The sequence below is a fragment of the Scyliorhinus canicula genome, chromosome 2 (assembly GCF_902713615.1).
Source record: "Scyliorhinus canicula chromosome 2, sScyCan1.1, whole genome shotgun sequence".
Taxonomy (NCBI): Eukaryota; Metazoa; Chordata; class Chondrichthyes; order Carcharhiniformes; family Scyliorhinidae; genus Scyliorhinus; species Scyliorhinus canicula.
This window is the reverse complement of record NC_052147.1, coordinates 175915657-175936974: the sequence shown is the minus strand read 5'-3', so window position 1 is coordinate 175936974 and position 21318 is coordinate 175915657. Positions and strand designations below refer to the sequence as shown.

At 49.3% G+C, this 21318-nt stretch overlaps 1 protein-coding gene across 4 annotated transcripts in view; it reads right to left on the bottom strand.

The window, feature by feature from the left end:
* Positions 1 to 21318, bottom strand: part of LOC119961788 (E3 ubiquitin-protein ligase HECW2-like) — a 514237-nt gene that overhangs the window by 182596 nt on the left and 310323 nt on the right. For all 4 annotated transcript variants that reach the window (XM_038789112.1, XM_038789113.1, XM_038789110.1 and 1 more), the window contains exons 8-10: positions 4750 to 4850; positions 911 to 2371; positions 481 to 576 (exon numbers count right to left, since the gene is read on the bottom strand). In XM_038789112.1, the coding sequence (XP_038645040.1) occupies positions 481 to 576; positions 911 to 2371; positions 4750 to 4850 (1658 nt within the window). The remainder of the gene's footprint in view (positions 1 to 480; positions 577 to 910; positions 2372 to 4749; positions 4851 to 21318) is intronic.

Below are 21318 nucleotides of genomic sequence, written 5' to 3'. Positions count from 1 at the left end.
TGTTTATATAGCACCTTGGAAAATCCCATGGTACTTTCAACATGTATTGATTGAGATTGACTGTCAGTGGGCTATTCAACTGGTCGGTGCTATCACAGGAAAACCCAAACCTGCCCTCAACAATGCACAAACATGGGTGGCTGCTAGACAACAATCCGAAATGCAAAAGCTGTGCAGTTTTCCACTCTTACGCCGAAAAGGTTAAGCCCAGCTGAAATACCTCCATTACTGCTACAGCCGGGAATGAAAAGCATTTTCGACATAAAGGAAAGGTGGTTTGTCAGAACTGCATTCAACATAATGGAAGGGCAGAATTTCCACAGGGAGTTCCAGATCATCGACTGTAATCTCTGCAGAAACCGTTTCTGTCAATTCTCCAGAGTTTCCACCAATCTTCCCAAGTTATTATGGACAATCGGGAGAATCCCTATGGGAATAACTTGTGCAAGTATCCATTCTGAGCAAACTTGATAGACTCACTTGGTGGTAGTGGTTCATCAATACGCTGATAACGGGTAACGTCCTGTCGCACTGAGGGTAAGGATCTCAAAGGCTGGTGGGTGCTTGATGGAGAATCTGGCCAATAATGTTTTAAAATCATAAAAATATTTCACAATGTGATGTAGTACAGAAAAATGGCTTTTATGAAATTAATCAATATTTTAATGCATATTAAGCTGCCATGCCACTGAATCACTTTGCTGCAAGTGCCACACGGGTACTTCTTCTTTTATATACATTCAGGCTAAAGCTACAGGTAGAATATTATTTTTGTCCAGTGCAGTCCACCTTAACACAAACTGATTTTTCTGACACACTATTTAAATGATTTACTTTGCTATTTGACTATCTGACTTCAAATTGTATCTTACATGCAACTATTCTCCATTCGTTTTTCTTTTAAATTTACCTGGACTATCACCCACAGCCTCTGCTGTCGCTTCACTTGTCTCCTCTGGAGTCGCTTGGACAGGTCTGGCTTCTTCTTCCTGAGATAGATCTGTTGTTGCTGCTGCTGCCTGCAAACTCCTCCTTCTCTGCCAAATTTCTTCTGTTTCTGGTACAGAAGGTAATGCATCCATCTCAAGAGGTGCCATCTCCTGCTGCTGTGCCTCGTTATTTTCAGTTCCTTCACTCACTGGAACATCCGGAATACTTTCAGAATCTTGGTTGTTTGCACGAACGTCAGCCACTATGTCAACTGGACAGGCACCATCTTCCTCTTCCTGTGAAGAGAATGCTGGAGTTTCTGAGAATCTGGCACTTTCGAAAGAAGAAAATCGTGTTCCGCTTTCCACAGATGAAGACACCCTTGTTGTGTTGCCACTTCCATTGCATGAACTGTCGGCACCTTCAGCATCACTCTCCCCCTCTGGCCTAGTGCTGGCCTCACTTACGCTCTCTGTGCGGGTTGCATCACTTTGCTCATTCTCTGAAGAAAGTTGGGATCGTTCGGATGTCTGATCCACTGATTCTGTCTGTGTGAGCAATCTCTCTGCACGGTTTCCAGCATCAGCAGTTTGATCAACTGTAGTCCTAGTAGCTTCTGGAATTTGTTCATCTTCTTGGCAGGTGCTGGTTACAATATTATCGCTACTCTGTAACTCATGATTGTCCTGTTCTTCTTCCTCTCCAATCTGTGCCACTGAAGAAAGGCTGCATAGAAGTTGATGAAAATTCTTATAGTGAGAGTCTGATAACCGTTCACATGTGAGATCTGAGGTTAATACTGCTTCAGTTTCTAGCAGATTCATCTGAGAGTCAGAAGCCCGTCTAAACTGAAGTTGACCTCCATTTCTGTTTTGCTGACTGTCCAAATCCTCACTACCAATGTTACCAGAAGGACAGTTAAATTGTATACCATTTCCATCACTTTCTCTCGGTAACTGGAATCCACAAGCCAATTCTTGATGAAGATCGTGATCTTCTTCATCAGAGTCTATGTGAAGCATTGCATTCAATCTTGTGTCTGTTGGAAAACTGCTTCTCAGTTTGGGAGATGCTCCAATTTGATGCATGTGAGCCTCAGCCAAACTTGACTTTGTACTTTCATTACCATCAACTGTATCAAGATAATCGTTCAGTGATTCTTGGCGATAGGTTGAACATCTTGCTGGGGATGGCCTTGTTACAGAAGGTTCACCATGTACTGCAAATTTGCTATCAATGCTTCTGATTTCACTGGTTGTACTTGGGATGGACACTGTCCCATTTTCTTTCTGGATAGGTCCATTCACAAAAACTTGCATCTGGTCAGGATGTACTGCTGATACTAATGGATCTGGCATATCTTCATCATCCGACGGACTACCCAAATCTCCATTTTCAGCATTTGCTCCAAGATATGCACCCAAAGTCTCAGGAGAAGCATCTAAAAAAAACAATTTATAGATTTTGTTTAGAGTACAAAATAAAACACTATTTACTGTCAATGTAGTAATGCCCTATTCTAGGCCTACATATTAGCTATGTTAATTATAGATGTACTGCATGGTCACTCAATTAACTAAAAAAAAGACAAAGTACAGCAGGTCTTGACAAAGTACTTCCAACTCAAATTATCAACACATAACAGGGATAAACAAGTTAATGCTTATATTTTTCCCCCCAAAGTAAGTTTCAGACACAGTCCTCAAACTACCACTCCATGAGTCACCCAAAAACCTAATTGGCTCTTGCTCCGAGAGCCATTAAAGCCCCGAAGGAGGTCATTCTGTTCAGAGCACATGCTGGCTCTCTGTCGAACAATCCAGTCACTTCAATACACCTACTCTGTCCCACAGTCCTGCAAATTTATTTCATTCAAGTGCCCATTCAATTTCCTTTTAAAATTATCATCTGAAAAGCTAGGAGTATGCCATGCCGATTATCCACGCACTCAACGATGCTTCGTTCCCGATCGGCCGAGTTCCCGACGGCGTGGGACTCTAATGGTCTCACCCGTTCGGGAATCTTGCATGGCGGCTGTGGACTCCGTCCGGGACTGTCAGAGTCGGGGAGGGCGATCCGCAGGCAGGAGGGGCTTCATTCGGGGATGGGGCACTGTGGGCGAGCGATCCAGGGCGCACGAGGGGCCGAAGGGGGGCACTACTTTAGCGGTCTGGGTCCGTGTGGTCTCGGAGCCGGAAGTGCTGAGGGCCATATCGGCAGCTGGAGCTGCGAGCTCTGCACTGCCTCCCTGCTAGCCCACAGCAAACGGGAAATCGGTGGCTGTTTTTTAAGCCAGTTTTCCTGGCGTAAAAGACTACCGTTTTCACGTCGGCGTGGAGACTTAGTCTCCAAAACAGAGAATTCAGCCCAATTCCTCTCTCCTTGGACCGCCTGCCCACAGTGCCCCCAGCCCCGAATGAAGCTCCCGCCTGCCCGTGGTTCGGCCCTCCCCCCGACTGTGGCAGCCCGGACTGAGTCCACAGCCGCCATGCAGATTTCCCGAATGGGTGAGACCATGAGAGTCCTACGTCATCGGTAACTCGGATGGTCGGTAACGGAGTATCGCAGGGTGGGCCTCAGGCAACGGCCTGAGGCCGTGGATAATTGGCGCGGCGTACTCTATGAGTACATCGCTTCTCAGGGGGCAGAGAATACAAAAACCGGCACCGCTCCTGATATTGGCACCAAAACGGATTCTCCACTCAGTCGCCGAACACTATTTCGGTGTCAGGGTACGGAGAATCCAGCCCCTTGTCTCTTTATCTTTTAGATGAGGAGAATAATATATACCATGGGCTGGATTCTTCATTTCTGTGGCTACATGCTGGCTCGAATGGAGAATCCACAAGAGGTTCACATGGAAAAAAATCGGCGTGAACCCCTCACCAATTTTGGTACCGGTAAGGGTATAGCACCGGCGCAGACTGGAACTCCTGCCTCCCGTGCCGAAAACGGCCGGAGAATGGCCGGGTCCCGGGCTGCGCATGCACACGGCTGATGACCTGCAGCGATTGCGCCATGCTCGGACCCAATCCATTATCCATAGCCCCACAGCCCACCCCCCGGCCAGTGGCACGCATCCCGGCCAAGTGTGGCGGTGCTGGACACCTTCCACAGCTGCCATGCCAAGTTCACGATTTGTGGGACCACATGTGGTCTGCGCTGTCGAGAACTCGGCCCATCGGGGGCGGAGTATTGCAGGTGGGCCGTCCGATGAGGCGCCAATGGCATTGTGACTGCATGAGCCTATTCTCCGCCCGATCGCTGAACATGATTTTGACGCTGGGCAATGGAGAACCCCGTCCTAAATGTTTCTCCAGACAATATGCATCATTTTGTATCAAGAAATAGTTTCATTATCAAAGTGAAAATTGTGGTGTGTTTTAGAAAATTGTGGAAAATTACAGCATACATATTTTTCCTTGGGATAGGAAAACTAAAATGATGAAATTAGGCAAATTTGCACTGGAAAACTCTGATAGTGTGTAACAATACACATCTAAAAGGATAAAAGCAATGGGAAAGTTGAGGACCAAAACTGTTTTCAAAACTTAAGATCTATGCTCTGAGTCTTTCTTCAAATATTTCCAGAGACACAACAAATATAAAGGAATGATACATACAAACATTTGGTAAAGAACTCCAGGCATAACATGTATAATCGTACAATTCATGGACTGTCAGGTTAGCCTTGACAAGGTACAACAATAGCAAGGTGACATTTACAGGAAATTCAACAGGATGATCAGGACCAGATGGAATTTAGAAATCAAAGAGAACTGTGAAGAGCTATTCCAATTGAATGCATCTTTTATTTACCTTCATGAAGAGAAGATGTGAGTTCCACTTTCAACTGGAGCTGACCACTGACATGGTCAGTAGGAAGTCGTCTGCATAGGTTGTAATTTACAATCTGGTCACTGCAACAAGGAATAATGCAAGGAATTCACTTTTAAAATATAACATAATGTAAACATTAAAGATCTAATTTTCGGCAATTTAAAACCATTATTTACTTTATGTATGGTGAGTTATAAAAATAATAATTATTACTAATAAATAAATTAATATTAATAAATTAATAATACATATTGTCACAAGTAGACTTATATTAACACTGCAATGAAGTTACTGTGAAAAGCCCCTAGTCGCCACATTCCGGCACCTGTTTGGGTACACAGAGGGAGAATTCAGAATGTCCAAATGACCTAACTGCACATCTTTTGGGACTTGTGGGAGGAAACCGGAGCACGCAGAGAAAACCCACACAGACACGGGGAGAACGTGCAGATTCCACACTGACAGTGACCCAAGCTGGGAATCAAACCTGGGACCCTGGAGCTGTGAAGCAACAGTGCTACCCACTGTGCTACCGTGCCACCCGAGTTGGTTCCTCAATCTGATACTTCTAAATAGACAGAATCCAATTCTTGAGGTAATCTGCTTTGAAGCATTATGTTACTGTTCATGGAAACTAAATACATTAGATTACTGATAATTGTGTAAACAGTGATGACTATTTGAATGCTTTAAATTTTGTTCCTCATTTTCATTTTATTACAGAGGGCGAGAATTTATTTGCTTACAATCGAGCTAAGTATCTCCAAACTATCCACACAAGCAGAGAGAAGAAATTATAATTAATCTATTAGTCTCCACAGAATAGTCTCTTAGACCTCCGAATAGTTCCAGAGATGTAGAGGAAAGGATTGCAAAGATGATTCTCGACAGGAGCGAGAGTAACAGGGTAGTTGTTATGGGGGACTTTAACTTTCCAAATATTGACTAGAAATACTATAGTTCGAGTACTATAGATGGGTCAGTTTTTGTGCAGTGTGTGCATGAGGGTTTTCTGACATAGTATGTAGACAGGCCAACAAGGGGCGAGGCCACATTGGATTTGGTACTGGGTAATGAACCCGGCCAGGTGTTAGATTTAGATGTAGGTGAGCACTTTGGTGATAGTGATCACAATTCGGTTATGTTTACTTTAGCAATGGGCAGGGATAGGTATATACCGCAAGGCAAGAATTATAGCTGGGGGAAAGGCAATTATGATGCTATTCGGCAAGATTTAGGATGTATAGGATGGGGAAGGAAACTGCAGGGGATGGGTACAATCGAAATGTGGAACTTTTTCAAGGAACAGCTACTGCGTGTCCTTGATAAGTATGTACCTGTCAGGCAGGGAGGAAGTTGTCGAGCAAGGGAACCGTGGTTTACTAAGGAAGTTGAAGCACTTGTCAAGAGGAAGAAGAAGGCTTATGTTAGGATGAGACATGAAGGCTCAGTTAGGGCACTTGAGAGTTACAAGTTAGCCAGGAAGGACCTAAAGGGAGAGTTAAGAAGAGCGAGGAGAGGACACGAAAAGTCGTTGGCGGATAGGATCAAGGAAAACCCTAAGGCTTTCTATAGGTATATCAGGAACAAAAGAATGACAAGAGTAAGATTAGGGCCAATCAAGGATAGTAGTGGAATGTTGTGTGTGGAATCAGAGGAGATAGGGGAAGCGTTAAATGGATATTTTTCGTCAGTGTTTACACTGGAGAAAGACAATGTTGTTGAGGAGAATACTCAGGTTCAGTCGACCAGGCTAGATGGAATTGAGGTTCACAAGGAGGAGGTGTTAGCAATTTTGGAAAGTGTAAAAATAGATAAGTCCCCTGGGCCAGATGGGATTTATCCTAGGATTCTCTGGGAAGCCAGGGAGGAGATTGCAGAGCCTTTGTCCTTAATCTTTATGTCGTCTTTGTCGACAGGAATAGTGCCGGAAGACTGGAGGATAGCAAATGTTGTCCCCTTGTTCAAGAAGGGGAGTAGAGACAACCCTGGTAATTATAGACCTGTGAGCCTTACTTCGGTTGTGGGTAAAATGTTGGAAAAGGTTGTAAGAGATAGGGTTTATAATCATCTTGAAAAGAACAAGTTGATTAGCGATAGTCAACACGGTTTTGTGAAGGGTAGGTCATGCCTCACAAACCTTATTGAGTTTTTTGAGAAGGTGACCAAACAGGTGGATCAGGGTAAAGCGGTTGATGTGGTGTATATGGATTTCAGTAAGGCGTTTGATAAGGTTCCCACGGTAGGCTATTACAGAAAATACGGAAGTATGGGATTGTAGGTGATTTAGCGGTTTGGGTCAGTAATTGGCTAGCTGAAAGAAGACAGAGGGTGGTGGTTGATGGCAAATGTTCATCCTGGAGTTCAGTTACTAGTGGTGTACCGCAAGGATCTGTTTTGGGGCCACTGCTGTTTGTCATTTTTATAAATGACCAGGAAGAGGATGTAGAAGGATGGGTTAGTAAATTTGCAGATGACACGAAGGTCGGTGGAGTTGTGGATAGTGCTGAAGGATGTTATAGGATACAGAGGGACATAGATAAGCTGCAGAGCTGGGCTGAGAGGTGGCAGATGGAGTTTAATGCGGAAAAGTGTGAGGTGGTTCACTTTGGAAGGAGTAACAGGAATGCAGAGTACTGGGCTAATGGCAAGATTCTTGGTAGTGTAGATGAACAGAGAGATCTCGGCATCCAGGTACATAAATCCCTGAAAGTTGCCACCCAGATTAATAGGGCTGTTAAGAAGGCATATGGTGTGCTAGCCTTTATCAGTAGGGGGATTGAGTTTCGGAGCCACAAGGTCATGCTGCAGCTGTACATAACTCTGGTGCGGCCGCTCCTGGAGTACTGCGCGCAGTTCTGGTCACCACATTATAGGAAGGATGTGGAAGCTTTGGAAAGGGTTGAGAGGAGATTTACTAGGATGTTGCCTGGTATGGAGGGAAGGTCTTACGAGGAAAGCCTCAGGGACTTGAGGCTGTTTTCGTTAGAGAGGAGAAGGCTGAGAGGTCACTTAATAGAGACATATAAGATAGTCAGAGGGTTAGATAGGGTGGACAGTGAGAGTCTCTTTCCTTGAATGGTGATGACCAACACGAGGGGACATAGCTTTAAATTGAGGGGTAGTAGATATAGGACAGATGTCAGAGGCAGTTTCTTTACTCAGAGAGTAGTAGGGGTGTGGAACGCCCTGCCTGCAACAGTAGTAGACTCGCCAACTTTAACGGCATTTAAGTGGTCGCTGGATAAACATATGGATGAAAATGGAATAGTGTAGGTCAGATAGGCTTCAGATGGTTTCACAGGTCGGCGCAACATCGAGGGCCGAAGGGCCCGTACTGCGCTGTAATGTTCTATGTAATATAGACTGACTGGTGCCTCTTGTTTATTCCCTGACGGGTCCCTCTTGTTTATACCCTTATTTCTCTTTTCTTTTATTTTTGCTATTATAATTTTATCCATGGAGCGTTAATGGACCTGTGCCTTTATTTCAACCAGAAGCGTGTGCTGGTTTAAACTGGAGATTGACCAATGACATAGAGGGGCTGTGACTCAGTTTGACTAACATGGTTGGTGGCCAATGAATTGTCCCAAAAGGCTATGCTCTGCCCATAACAGCCAGTGTTGGACCTGTTCACACTGACATGGTCCAGGAACCTAAAGGGTTTCAGTTTCGCTTTGGCAGCTAAGAGAGAAAACTTTTCCTTTTCCACTTGCTTTCCTCCAGAAAGATTGCTTTCTGAACTGGAAGAAAGCCTGGATGAATCTGTTTACAGGAGAAACATTACAGGCTGCGCATGAAAGGTTCAGAATCTGATCGTTCTCTCCAGCCTGTGGGGTTGAGTTCTTGGAGGACAGGGGCCTGAGGTCAAACCTCGAGCTGAAGGGCCACCTTGAAAAGAATTAGTGTCTCCGGAAAACCTGCTGCCTAGAAGTACCACATTCTCTAACCTATGGGGACCCTGAATGAATGATTCTGCAAGAAAGACCATTATCAGCTGTAAACCAGAGACCTTGATCAACCAGTGGGATTGCGACAAAGGCTATTAACAGGTCTTCCATCTGAAATAAAGACTGTTTCTTGACCTTAATCCTTATTATCCCCCCCCCCCCCGCCGTGTTTGTCTGTCTTGTGTGTGTGTGTGTGTGGGGGGGGGGGGGGGGTTAGCGGGTGGAGCAGTTAATGGGGGTGTCAGGTGTTAGCTTGACATTAAGCAGCTGTATCTACTGCATAGTTCATGTTGTAGGTACAAATTAACAATAATTGTGTTTAAACTTACAAACCATTGGAGAGCCAAGGGCCAAAGATTTGGGGTATTTTTATAGCAGTTATTGGTTAATTTATTGATGTTGTGACTCAGGGGTCTGTGGGACTGGAATTGACCATGTACTAGCCCAATTCGTCATAACACCAGGAGCATAAATGTATTATTGCTGATCCTCTCATATAATTTATCTGCACAAACGCATCCACGAACAATGCTGATAATTGACTCCTAGAATTAACTCCTTACATCCTTTGCCAGCTTGATTTTGGCTACTGTAAACCTGAAATAAAATTGTTACTTTAAATTTTCCAATTAAGGGCAATTTAGTGTGGCCAATTCCCCAACCTGCACATCTTTGGGTTGTAGGGGTGAGACCCATGCAGACATGAGGAGAATGTGCAAATACCACATGGACAGTGACCCCGGGCCGGGATCGAACCAAGGTCCTTGGCGCCGTGAGGCAGCAGTGCTAAACATAGTGCCACCATTGATATAAATTATGATGCGAAAAATAATCACAAGCGAGTATTAAGTTGTTCTCACTCATTTTTCAGTTCTACTGCAGCATTATTTTCTAAAGAAACATCTTTTCAAAAAAACATGAAACACTGGGAATAAAGAATACAGATTTATTGCAAGAAAATACAAGTTCCCTATTCTTTCTAAATTTTCAGAGCCAGGATATGAACTAACTCTTATTTCATTTCTGCCAAAATACAAAATGCGGTACTTTAACCCCAAGCTCCCAGCCTTGAGATTTAAAGCTATTGTTTCATCTACCTTAACATTTAGGACAGCACGGTAGCACGGTGGTTAGCACTGTTGCTTCACAGCGCCAGGCTCCCTGGTTTGATTCCCGGCTTGGGTCACTGCCTGTGCAGAGTCTGCACGTTCCCCCTGTGTCTGCGTGGGTTTCCCCGGGTGCTCCAGTTTCTTTCCACGAGTCCTGAAAGATATGGGGCGAGATTCTCCGCAAATGCGGAGAATCGTAAAGGCTGCCGTGGGACAGGCCGTGACCCACGGCAGCCTTCACGCCCACTTCCGGGGCCGATTCTCCCCCCCCCCCCCGGGTGGGGCTAGGAGCGCGGCCCCGTGCGACACGGTGGCGCGGCCTTGACCACGGTCGTCAAGGCCGCACTCCAAGCGTCACGCCGGCTGACGCGACCGATGACGGCAGCCGCACATGCGCAGGTTGGACAACGGCAACCCGCGCATGCGCAGTTGGCGTCTTTTGGCGCCCATTTCACGATGGCAGCGAGCAGCTGTGTTTGCTGCCATGTTGAAACGGGCGCGAAGGCCCGGCCGCTCGGCCCATTGCCGGTAAAAAATGGCGAGCGGCAATTCGTGGCGTGGGTCGGGCGTGGGTCGGGGGGGAGAGAATAGTGGGAGGGCGTGAATAATGTTGGGAGGCCCTCCCGCTATTCTCCCACCCGGGATGGGGGGCGGAGAATCGCGCCCATGCTGTTAGCTAATTTGGACATTCTGAATTCTCCATCCGTATACCCGAACAGGCACCGGAATATGGCAACTAAGGGCTTTTGACAGTAATGTCATTGCAGTGTTAATGTAAGCCTACTTGTGACAATAAAGACTATTATTATTAATCTTTTCTCTGAATTGGACATTCTGAATTCTCCCTCCGTGTACTCGAATAGTTGGCAGAGTGTGGCGACGAGGCGATTTTCACAGTAACGTCATTGCGGTGTTAATGTAAGCCTACTTGTGGCACTAATAAAGATTATTATTATTACTTCATCAGGCATGAAAGAGACGTTAGTTTCATAAGTTATTTGAGAAATCAGGGAAAATTCGGTAAACTTGGACTAATTCACAGATGGTCCCATTCCATTTCCAAACTGGTCTTTATGAAGCGCTCATGTAAATCATTAAAAAAAATCATACTGCTCATTACCCAATAGTATTGAAATCAGATACATTTATGTTTCAAAATATTTGTCCATAAAAACAAAAATGTGGTCCTCAATATCGTTGACACATCTACACAAATTGGCCTGCAGCAGTCCATTTTAACCAGTCAATTCTTTAGTTCAGTATTTGCTAATTCACAACAAAGCAATTCAACTAATTGGGAACAAAGACCCATAACTCACAGCGCCGCGAAATACATGGCTATACAACACGACTCGTGTTGTATAAGGAACCTCAGCGGGGAATGCACAGCCGAAGCCGCACATAGCCCCATTTTGTACACTGGGGAGCTCCGCTCGCCAGAACACTCCCGTGTAGCGAGAGATTGGGATGCCATTCTTAAATGGTGCCCCAATCTCTGGAGCCACCAAAGCGACTCCCCTCCCAGCCCAAACACACTATGGGCAGGTCTACTCCCACCCCCAGTCTAATCACGCGTGTGTAAAAAATGCCATTTGGCAAAGTACCTGGCAGTGCCAGCACACCACCCTGCCCAAAGGGCATGCAGCTGGGCACCTCCGATCCCCTGGGAGTCCCCCACAAGTGCCGTTCCATCCGGTCCCTGTTTGTAGGGACCAGTGCTAAATGGCACTCACCCGAGGTCTCCACACAAAGGGAATGAATCCCAAAGCCTCAGTTACCCCGGGAATCTGCACATTAGAGTCAGACTAGCTGTCTCGCTCTAATATGCAGATTTGCCAAAACGTTATTCCGCCTACAATGGGCGAGATTTACATCGCAATGTCTGACGAGATCGCGCTGGATCTTGCAAGGCATTACGAATCGTGATAATCCTGGGAGCGGGGTCTCCCGGCTTTAATTAGCCATGCTTCACTGCAGCGATCCTCCTCACAAGCTGCTTTCCTACCTATCTTTGTATTGTCACCGAACCTGGTTACAATACAGTCAGTCCCTTCATTCAAGACATTGATATAGATCGTAAATAGTTGCGGCCCCAACACTGAGTCCTGTGGCACTCATCTAGATGCAATATACAAAGTTAAAAATGACCCATTTATTTCAACTCGGTTTCCTATTAATTAGCCAATCCTCTATCCATACTAATATATCACTCCTACACCAGATACTCCTGAGTAGGAAGCATTTATCTGCCATCTTATCAAAAGTCTATTGGAAAAACAAATAATCAGTAATCTGCATCTACTGGTTCCTGTTTAACCATCCTGCTCGTTACATCCTCAAAAATCCAATAAATTTGTCAAACACTATTTCCCTTTCACAAGACAATATTGACTTTGACTGATGGTATTATGATTTTCTAAATGTCCTTCTACTACTTCCTTAATAATGGATTTTAGCTTGTTCACAGTGACAGATGTTAGGCTAGCTAATTTATGATTTCCTGCCTTCTGTCTCCTTCGTTCTTGAACACAGATTACATGTGTGTTTTTTCGATCCCCAGGGAATTTTCCAGAATATTGGGAATTTTGGAGGATTAAAACCAAAGCCACTTCTTTTAAGGCTGTGGATTGCAAACCATCAGCTTCACGAGACTTAGGAACATACATGGAAACATACATAGAAAATAGAAGCAGGAGGAGGCCATTCGGCCCTTCGAGCCTGCTCTACCATTCATTCATGGCTGATCATCAAGTTCAATACCCTGATCCCTCCTTCTCCCCATTTCCATTGATTCCTTTAGCCCCAAGAGCTATATCTAATTCTTTCTTAAAATGACAGCAGGGTAGCATGGTGGTTAGCATAAATGCTTCACAGCTCCAGGGTCCCAGGTTCGATTCCCGGCTGGGTCACTGTCTGTGTGGAGTCTGCACGTCCTCCCCCTGTGTGCGTGGGTTTCCTCCGGGTGCTCCGGTTTCCTCCCACAGTCCAAAGATGTGCGGGTTAGGTGGATTGGCCATGCTAAATTGCCCGTAGTGTCCTAATAAAAGTAAGGTTAAGGGGGGGGGTTGTTGGGTTACGGGTATAGGGTGGATACGTGGGTTGAGTAGGGTGATCATGGCTCGGCACAACATTGAGGGCCGAAGGGCCTGTTCTGTGCTGTACTGTTCTATGTTCTATGTTCTATGACACTATGGGCGCGATTCTCCGCTCCCCACGCCGGGTGGGAGAATCGCGGGAGGGCCCTCCGACTAATTTCACAACCCCTTGGCGCCCCCCACGATTCTCCCACCCCCCGCTTGGAAGAATCGCCGCTCGCCGTTTTTCATGGCGAGCGCCCGCCGATTTTCCCCCCCGGATGGGCCGAGTGGCCTGCCGTTCGCGACCGTATCACGACGGCGGCAACCACACCTGGTCGCTGCCGTCGTGAAAACGGCGTGAGATGCCAGTTTGGGGCTTGTGGGGGGCCTGGTGGGGACTGAGCACCACGATTGTGCTCAGGAGGGGACAGGCCCGAGATCAGTGCCCACCGATCGTCGGGCCGGCGTCTCAACGGGATGCACTATTTCCCCTCCGCCACCTCGCAAGATCAAGCCGCCACGTCTTGTGGGACGACTGAGGGGAAGACGGCCACCGCGCATGCGCGGATTCGAGCTGTCAGCCGTCGTGATGTCAGCCGCGCATGCGCGGTTTGGAGCTGGCCAACCTGCGCATGCGCGGCTGACGTCACATAGGCGCCACCGACGCGTCATTCTCGGCACGCCGCCTTGACACAAGCGTCAAGGCCCGGCGGCCGAGAATAATGGAGCGCCGCTCCTAGCCCCCCGGGTGGGGGTGAATTCGGTGAGAGGAGCGGGCTCCGAGGCCTTCACGATTTTTCCCGGGAGCGGAGAATCGCGCCCATAGTGTCATTTCAAGAAAGAATTAGATATAGCTCTTGGGGCTAAAGGAATCAATGGAAATGGGGAGAAGGAGGGATCAGGGTATTGAACTTGATGATCAGCCATGAATGAATGGTAGAGCAGGCTCGAAGGGCCGAATGGCCTCCTCCTGCTTCTATTTTCTATGTATGTGCTGGCACTGCCAGGTACTTTGCCAAATGGCATTTTTTACACACGCGTGATTAGACTGGGGGTGGGGTAGACCTGCCTATAGTGTGTTTGGGCTGGGAGGGGGTCGCTTTGGTGGCTCCAGAGATTGAGGCACCATTTAAGAATGGCATCCCAATCTCTCACTACACGGGAGAGTTCTGGCGAGCGGAGCTCCCCAGTGTACAAAATGGGGCTATGTGCGGCTTCGGCTGTGCATTCCCCGCTGAGGTTCCTTATACAACGCGAGTCGTGTTGTATAGCCATGTGTTTCGCGGCGCTGTGAGTTATGGGTCTTTGTTCCCAATTAGTTGAATTGCTTTGTTGTGAATTAGCAAATACTGAACTAAAGAATTGACTGGTTAAAATGGACTGCTGCATGCCAATTTGTGTAGATGTGTCAACGATATTGAGGACCACATTTTTGTTTTTATGGACAAATATTTTGAAACATAAATGTATCTGATTTCAATACTATTGGGTAATGAGCAGTATGATTTACATGAGCGCTTTATAAAGACCAGTTTGGAAATGGAATGGGACCATCTGTGAATTAGTCCAAGTTTACCGAATTTCCCTGATTTCTCAAATAACTTATGAAACTAACGTCTCTTTCATGCCTGATGAAGTAATAATAATAATCTTTATTAGTGCCACAAGTAGGCTTACATTAACACCGCAATGACGTTACTGTGAAAATCGCCTCGTCGCCACACTCTGCCGACTATTCGAGTACACGGAGGGAGAATTCAGAATGTCCAATTCAGAGGAAAGATTAATAATAATAGTCTTTATTATCACAAGTAGGCTTACATTAACACTGCAATGACATTACTGTCAAAAGCCCTTAGTTGCCATATTCCGGTGCCGAATTCGGTGAGAGGAGCGGGCTCCGAGGCCTTCACGATTTTTCCCGGGAGCGGAGAATCGCGCCCTATGTTTTTGCCTCAACTAATTCCACATATTCACCACTCTCTGGGTGAGGAAATTTCTCCTCACCTCAGTTCTAAAAGGTTTACCCCTTATCCTCAAACTATGACCCCTAGTTCTGGACTCCCCCATCATCAGGAACATTGAGCGCGATTCTCCGACCCCCATGCCAGGTGGGAGAATCGCGGGAGTGCCGGGCGATTCACGCCACGCCGCCCTGGCACCCGCACGCGATTCTCCCACCCCCCTCAAAACAGCGTGCCGCGTTATGCGACAGGCCGCTCGGAGAATCGCCGCTTTCTGCCTGCCTAATCCGACCGGTTCATTCATGGCCGGCGCCAACCACACCTAGTCGCTGCCGGCATGAACAGCGCGCGACCTCTGTGTGTGGGGCCTGTGGGGGGTGGGGGGGGAGGATCGAGCACCAGGGGGGTGCTCAGGAGCTGTCTGGCCCGCGATCGGTGCCCACCGATCATTGGGCCGGTGTCTCTGAAAGACGCACTCTTTTCCCTCCGCCTCCCCGCAAGATGAATCCTCCATGTCTTGCAGGGCGGCGGAGGGGAGAACAGTAACCGCGCATGCACGGGTGACGTCATTTAGGCGGTGCCGGCCGCGTCATTCAGGCGGCGCCGCTTTGATGCGGGCGCCAAGGCCCAGCGTGCGAAATTGACGCACCGCCGCTCCTAGCCCCCTGGGGGTGGGAGAATAGGCGGCGAGGAGCGGCCTCCGACGCCGCAGTGGAAACACTCCGGTTTTCACTCCGGCGTCGGCAGTTTGTCTCCCTTTGTGAGAATCGCGCCCATTCTTTCTAAATCTACCCTGTCTAATCCTGTAAGAATTTTATAAGTTTCTCTGCTGTTGATTGTGTTATAAAGGTTAAGGTTACAGGTGTCAGGCATTAATTGATTAAATGACTTGACTACATACAAAGAAAGGCTCACAGTACCGAAGCGAGCAGGCAAAGGGGCTAAATTCATGATCCCGTCTCTGATGCATGGGGTCGAAATGGCATTTGGGGAATTCAATACCTTTAGCGGGCAACTGAGGGGCTACTTCCGGCCTGACCGTCCACCTCTCTTCTATGGCTATGTTCACACCTGGGTGTACCTGGAAAGGGAGCATGTGGTGTCCACTGAGGTCTTCTGCGACCAATGGTCACCACAGGGGCTAGAGTGCTTCATCAGCCCCAGAAACAACCTTTTAATTGAATTAGATACATTTCCTTCACAGCTTTGTCTTTTGTTACAGTACCCCTTTCAGGGCTGTCACGTTGTTTACTTTTGGACTTAAAAGAGTATAAGAAAGAGTTGTTTGCATTGAGTAACATAGTGATTATGTTACTGAACTAGCAATCTAGAAATCTGCATTAACAATTCTGAGTTCAGATCCAACAACAGCAGCTGGAAAATTTATATTAACCTGATAAATTGTCTGTGTGGTTGTTGTTACAATAGCATGAAAGTGCTCCTGGGGGCACAGGTTGAGTGAACTTGCCCTGACATCATTCAGTCCATTCAAAGGCGTAGTACAACAAATAACCACTGGGATGTGCAGTTGCTCCAATGAAACAGTTCACGCTGTTGATGATTTCTCACAAATGCATCCCCAATTACAATTTCATACAAATTGACCATGAATTCCCTACTTCAATAATTTTATTCCACTTTTAGAATATGAATATACAGTACACCTGAATCAGACTGCCAATTCCAAAAGAATGCCCTGTGGTGAATGTGATTCACACCGGATTATAATCTGTACATACATGTGTATATATTGTAAGTGCAGTTGCACTACCTGACCCCCAGGGGGAGTAGCTCTGGGAATGCTCGAGAATTGTACTGGTCTTCTCCCTTGGCTCCGCCCAGGACTCCACCCCCTGGAGCTGCTGTATAAAGATCAGTGCCACATGATCAGCCGGCCAGTTCACCGGAAGTTCAATGGCTAACAGGCTGGCTCTGTTGTGAGTATATTAAAACCGCTATTCTAATCCTACAAGCACGTGTCCGAAGAATTGTTGGTTCCAACATGCCCACAATTAGGCTGTACCTTTTAAGGTGGACACTTCTTTTTCACAAAGCCTCCGAAACTCTGCTTGGTGATAAATGACCCAGATCTGCTAATAGAAAATGAGTTGAACGTGGAAACATTCACTGCAGTCACATGTCAGGACCCCGAGAAAGTCCTGAACAATATTTGTCGGGAAGTCTAAATGCCCAATAGTCAGAATTACACTGTCCGAGCATGTCTCTCACACTGACATAATCCTCAGAGACATGGGCTCAAGGCCCTGTACTTGCCTAGAAATTTACTCCAGGATACCCACTCCATTAATCACAAGTGTAGGACTTGGGTTCACAAATCAACAGTGGGAGCTGCATCAGGACGGCCTATAAAATTATTAATTAAACCTGAACAATTAACACCTACCCACCCATACCCCAACGAATCCCACTCCCCCCCCCCCCCCCCGCCCCCACGCACACAACCACCCACTCCCAACAACCAATTTATCCACCAACCCGCAACCCCAACCAGAGCCAATGGGCGCGAATCTCCGCTCTCACTCCGGTTCGGAGAATAGCGGGCCGCGCCGATTTTCACGGCGACGCCAGTCCGACGCCCTCCCGCTATTCTCCGAACCCCGCACAAACTACACGTCGACATTCCCGGCAAAGGCCTCGACAGACCCCCCCCCCGACACGACCAGAAGCCCAACTTTTTGGCCCCCCGTTATTCTCCGGCCCGAATGGGCCGAAGTCCCGACGTCATCACGCAATGTTTTCGCGCCGGCCAACACACCTGCTTTTCAAGTTCGTCAACCAGTCGTGCTGGCTGACGAGAGCTTCGAGGAGGTGAGCGCACCGCTCAGCGCACAGCTCAGCGCACTGCTGGAGTCTGGCCACAACGGGAAGGCATCCCCGAGAACGGAAGGGGGGTCCAGAGCGGGGGGGGTGTGTGTGGGAGACTGAGGGGGGGGGGGTTGTGGGAGACTGAGGGGGGGAGTGGGAGACTGAGGGGGGAGGGGAGTGTGGGAGATGGAGGGGGGAGTGGGGGAGACTGAGGGGGGGAGTGGGAGACTGAGGGGGGGAGTGTGGGAGACGGAGGGGGGGAATGTGGGAGACTGAGGGGGGAGTGTGGGAGACGGATGGGGGGAGTGGGGGAGACTGAGGGGGGAGTGGGGGAGACTGAGGGGGGGAGTGTGGGAGACGGAGGGGGGAGTGTGGGAGATGGAGGGGAGGTGTGGGAGACTGAGGGGGAAGTGGGGGAGACTGAGGGGGGGAGTGTGGGTGATGGAGGGGGGGAGTGTGGGAGATGGAGGGGGAAGTGGGGGAGAATGAGGGGGGGAGTGGGGGAGACTGAGGGGGGATTGGGAGACGGAGGGGAAGTGGGGGAGACTGAGGGGGAGTGTGGGAGACGGAGGGGGGGAGTGGGGGAGACTGAGGGGAGAGTGTGGGAGACTGAGGGGGGAGTGTGGGAGATGGAGGGGGGTGTGGGAGACTGAGGGGGAAGTGGGGGAGACTGAGGGGGAGTGTGGGAGACGGAGGGGTGGAGTGGGGGAGACTGAGGGGAGAGTGGGGGAGACTGAGGGGGGAGTAGGGGAGACTGAGGGGGGGAGTGGGAGTGAGCGAGTGACTCGTCCAACCCCGGTTACAAAATGTCTGCCACCATGCCATGGCGTGCCGATCACGAGGACACGGCCGCTGGTTCCCCTGTGGCTTACGGCCACAGGCCACTGACGCACCGGTGAGCAGGACGTAGTTAACTGCCCGTTGGATGCAGAAAGTGACCAGGGGTTAGGCTGCCCGCGTGTCAGCAGTGCGACCAGGCCACCGGGACACACAGGTATCCCGTGGCAGGCGGCTGCCGAGGTATCGACTAACCTCCGTCTAACATGTCCCGTTTCTCTGCCCCCGCCACCCTTCTGTAGGTTAGCACAATGTCTGTGAACAGAACGGCTATGTTCAGCGCAGTGGTTGGGGCCGCTGCACTGCATTTGGAGATGCAGCAGCATCCACACCCACAACCCGCAGTGGATGCAGGGCCAGCTGCAGCAGCAGAGGGAAGGGCCGAGGAGTTGCCAGTCGTCGAGCAGCATGGGGGGGAGGAGGAGTAGGAGAGAGTGAGGGTGCAGCCATGGCGCCAGCGACGACGACCAAGGCCGAGGGTGTACCGTGCCCGAATCTCTTTCCTAACAATGACGGACATCACCTGCAGGAGGAGACTCCGGCTGAGTAGGCGGACGGTGATACATATCTGTCACCTCGTGGCGCACCTCGCCCCACGTGGAACGGGGGGAGGACACGCGATCCCGGTTGCCATCAAGGTGACGGTCGCTCTTAACTTCTGTGCGACCAGCTCCTTCCAGTCTCCGAGCGGGGACCTCTCCGGGATCTCCCAGTCATCGGTCCACAGGTGTATCCGGGATGTGACCGACGCCCTCTATGCCATCACCGATCGCTACGTCACCTTTCCCGAAGACCGAGCACGTCAACATTCACGAGCTCGTGGATTTGCCAGCGTGGCCGGGATACCGATGGTGCAGGGGGCAATCGATTGTGTTCATGTCCCCATGCGCCCGCCTGCAGGGGACAGGGAGGTCTTCACAAACAGGAGGGGGTGATACTCCATGAATATCCAGGTGGTATGCGACCCCCACATGAGGTTCATGAACGTCTGTGCAAGGTTCCCAGGGAGTGTGCATGACTCCTACATACTGGCGTAGTCATACATCCCTGCGATGTTTGAGGGACGTCCCCCCCCGGCTGAGGGGCTGGTTGCTGGGCGACAGGGGTTATCCGCTGAGGTCCTTCGCTGATGACGCCTATACAGAGGCCTCAGACCAATGCGGAAACCCGATACAACAAGGCCCATGCAGCAACCAGGGGTGTGGTGGAGCGCTGCCTTGGGCTCCTGAAGATGAGATTCAGGTGCCTGGACCGCTCCGGAGGGGCCCTGCAGTACCAGGCCGACAAAATCGCTCGCATTGTAGTGGTCTGCTGTGCACTGCACAACATCGCGATGCAGAGGGGAGATGCCCTGCTGCAGGAGGCGGAGGGAGAAGCCAGTGGCAGTGGTGCCAGCACAGAGGAGGAGGAGGAGGAGGAGAGGGAGGAGAGTGAGGAGGAGGAGGCTGGCGGAGTGGCGGGCGCAGCACGCAGACACGACCCAGGTGCTGGTGATGCCCAGGAGGCGACACGATGGACCCAGCGAGGACGGCGGGCACGCGACGCCTTGGTGGCAGCACGGTTCACGCGTCGCACGCGACATCCCCACTGAACACCAAACCATCACCTGCATCGCCAGTCGTACAGAGGGTCAACACACAACTGCCACCACCACAACCCCCCCCCCCCCCCCCCCCACCCCCTCTCCATGTACAATACTCCACTTCGACACCACCCTTACCACTGCGGCACAATGGTATGGCACAACATTGATGGCTGTGTCAGCGGGTGTGATCAGTGCCATGTGGAATGATGACAGCCCGCTCTGCGATGAGCTGTGAGCTCAAAATCGTTAGAGAGAGTCTGACCCATGGCAATAGCTGAACCATCCACCTTGGTGGCCGCTGAGTTTGTCACGGACACTCCATCACGTGCCCGCGTGGGCTAGCTGTGGGAGGGGGTGGGGGGGAAGGGACTGCACACCCGGTACCGAAGTTTCACCGCTCGTCAACTCCAGCGACACTTGGTCACCATCACGATCCCTGTGGCTGTGGAACAATCACACGGTATTACAAGTAAGGTGGAACAGTGCGTTTAATGTTAACAATAATTTACAGATGCCCTAGCCCCTACAACTAAACTGTGCCCTTCACCCGTGCCAACTTACTCTGTGTCTCTCTTTGTTGCCTTACGGGCCCTACCACTACGTCTCAGTGATTTCCCCAGGTGATACAGCAGGAGTGGAGGAGGACTGCTGCGAATCGCCCCCTCCGACTTGTTTCTCCTTCGGCAAGCGTTTCCTGGGGCGACCCGGCCTCGATGACGCTCTGCGGGCGTCTCGGGTGACGTTGTGCCACCCTGCTCTGCCTGCTGCCCACCCGATGCACCAGAGTAGACATTGGGCCGCTCCAAAATAACGCTGGTAATCTAGTGATGGGAGACAAGGAAATAGCTGAGGAACTTAATAAGTACTTTGCGTCAGTCTTCACAGTAGAAGACATGAGTAATATCCCAACAATTCAGGAAAGTCAGGGGGCAGAGTTGAATATGGTTGCCATCACAAAGGAGAAGGTGCTAGAGAAACTAAAAGGTCTGAAAATTGATAAATCTCCGGGCCCAGATGGGCTACATCCTAGAGTTCTAAAGGAGATAGCTGAAGAAATAGTGGAGGCGTTAGTTATGATCTTTCAAAAGTCACTGGAATCAGGGAAAGTCCCAGAGGATTGGAAAATCGCTGTTGTAACCCCCCTGTTCAAGAAGGGAACAAGAAAAAAGATGGAAAATTATAGGCCAATTAGCCTAACCT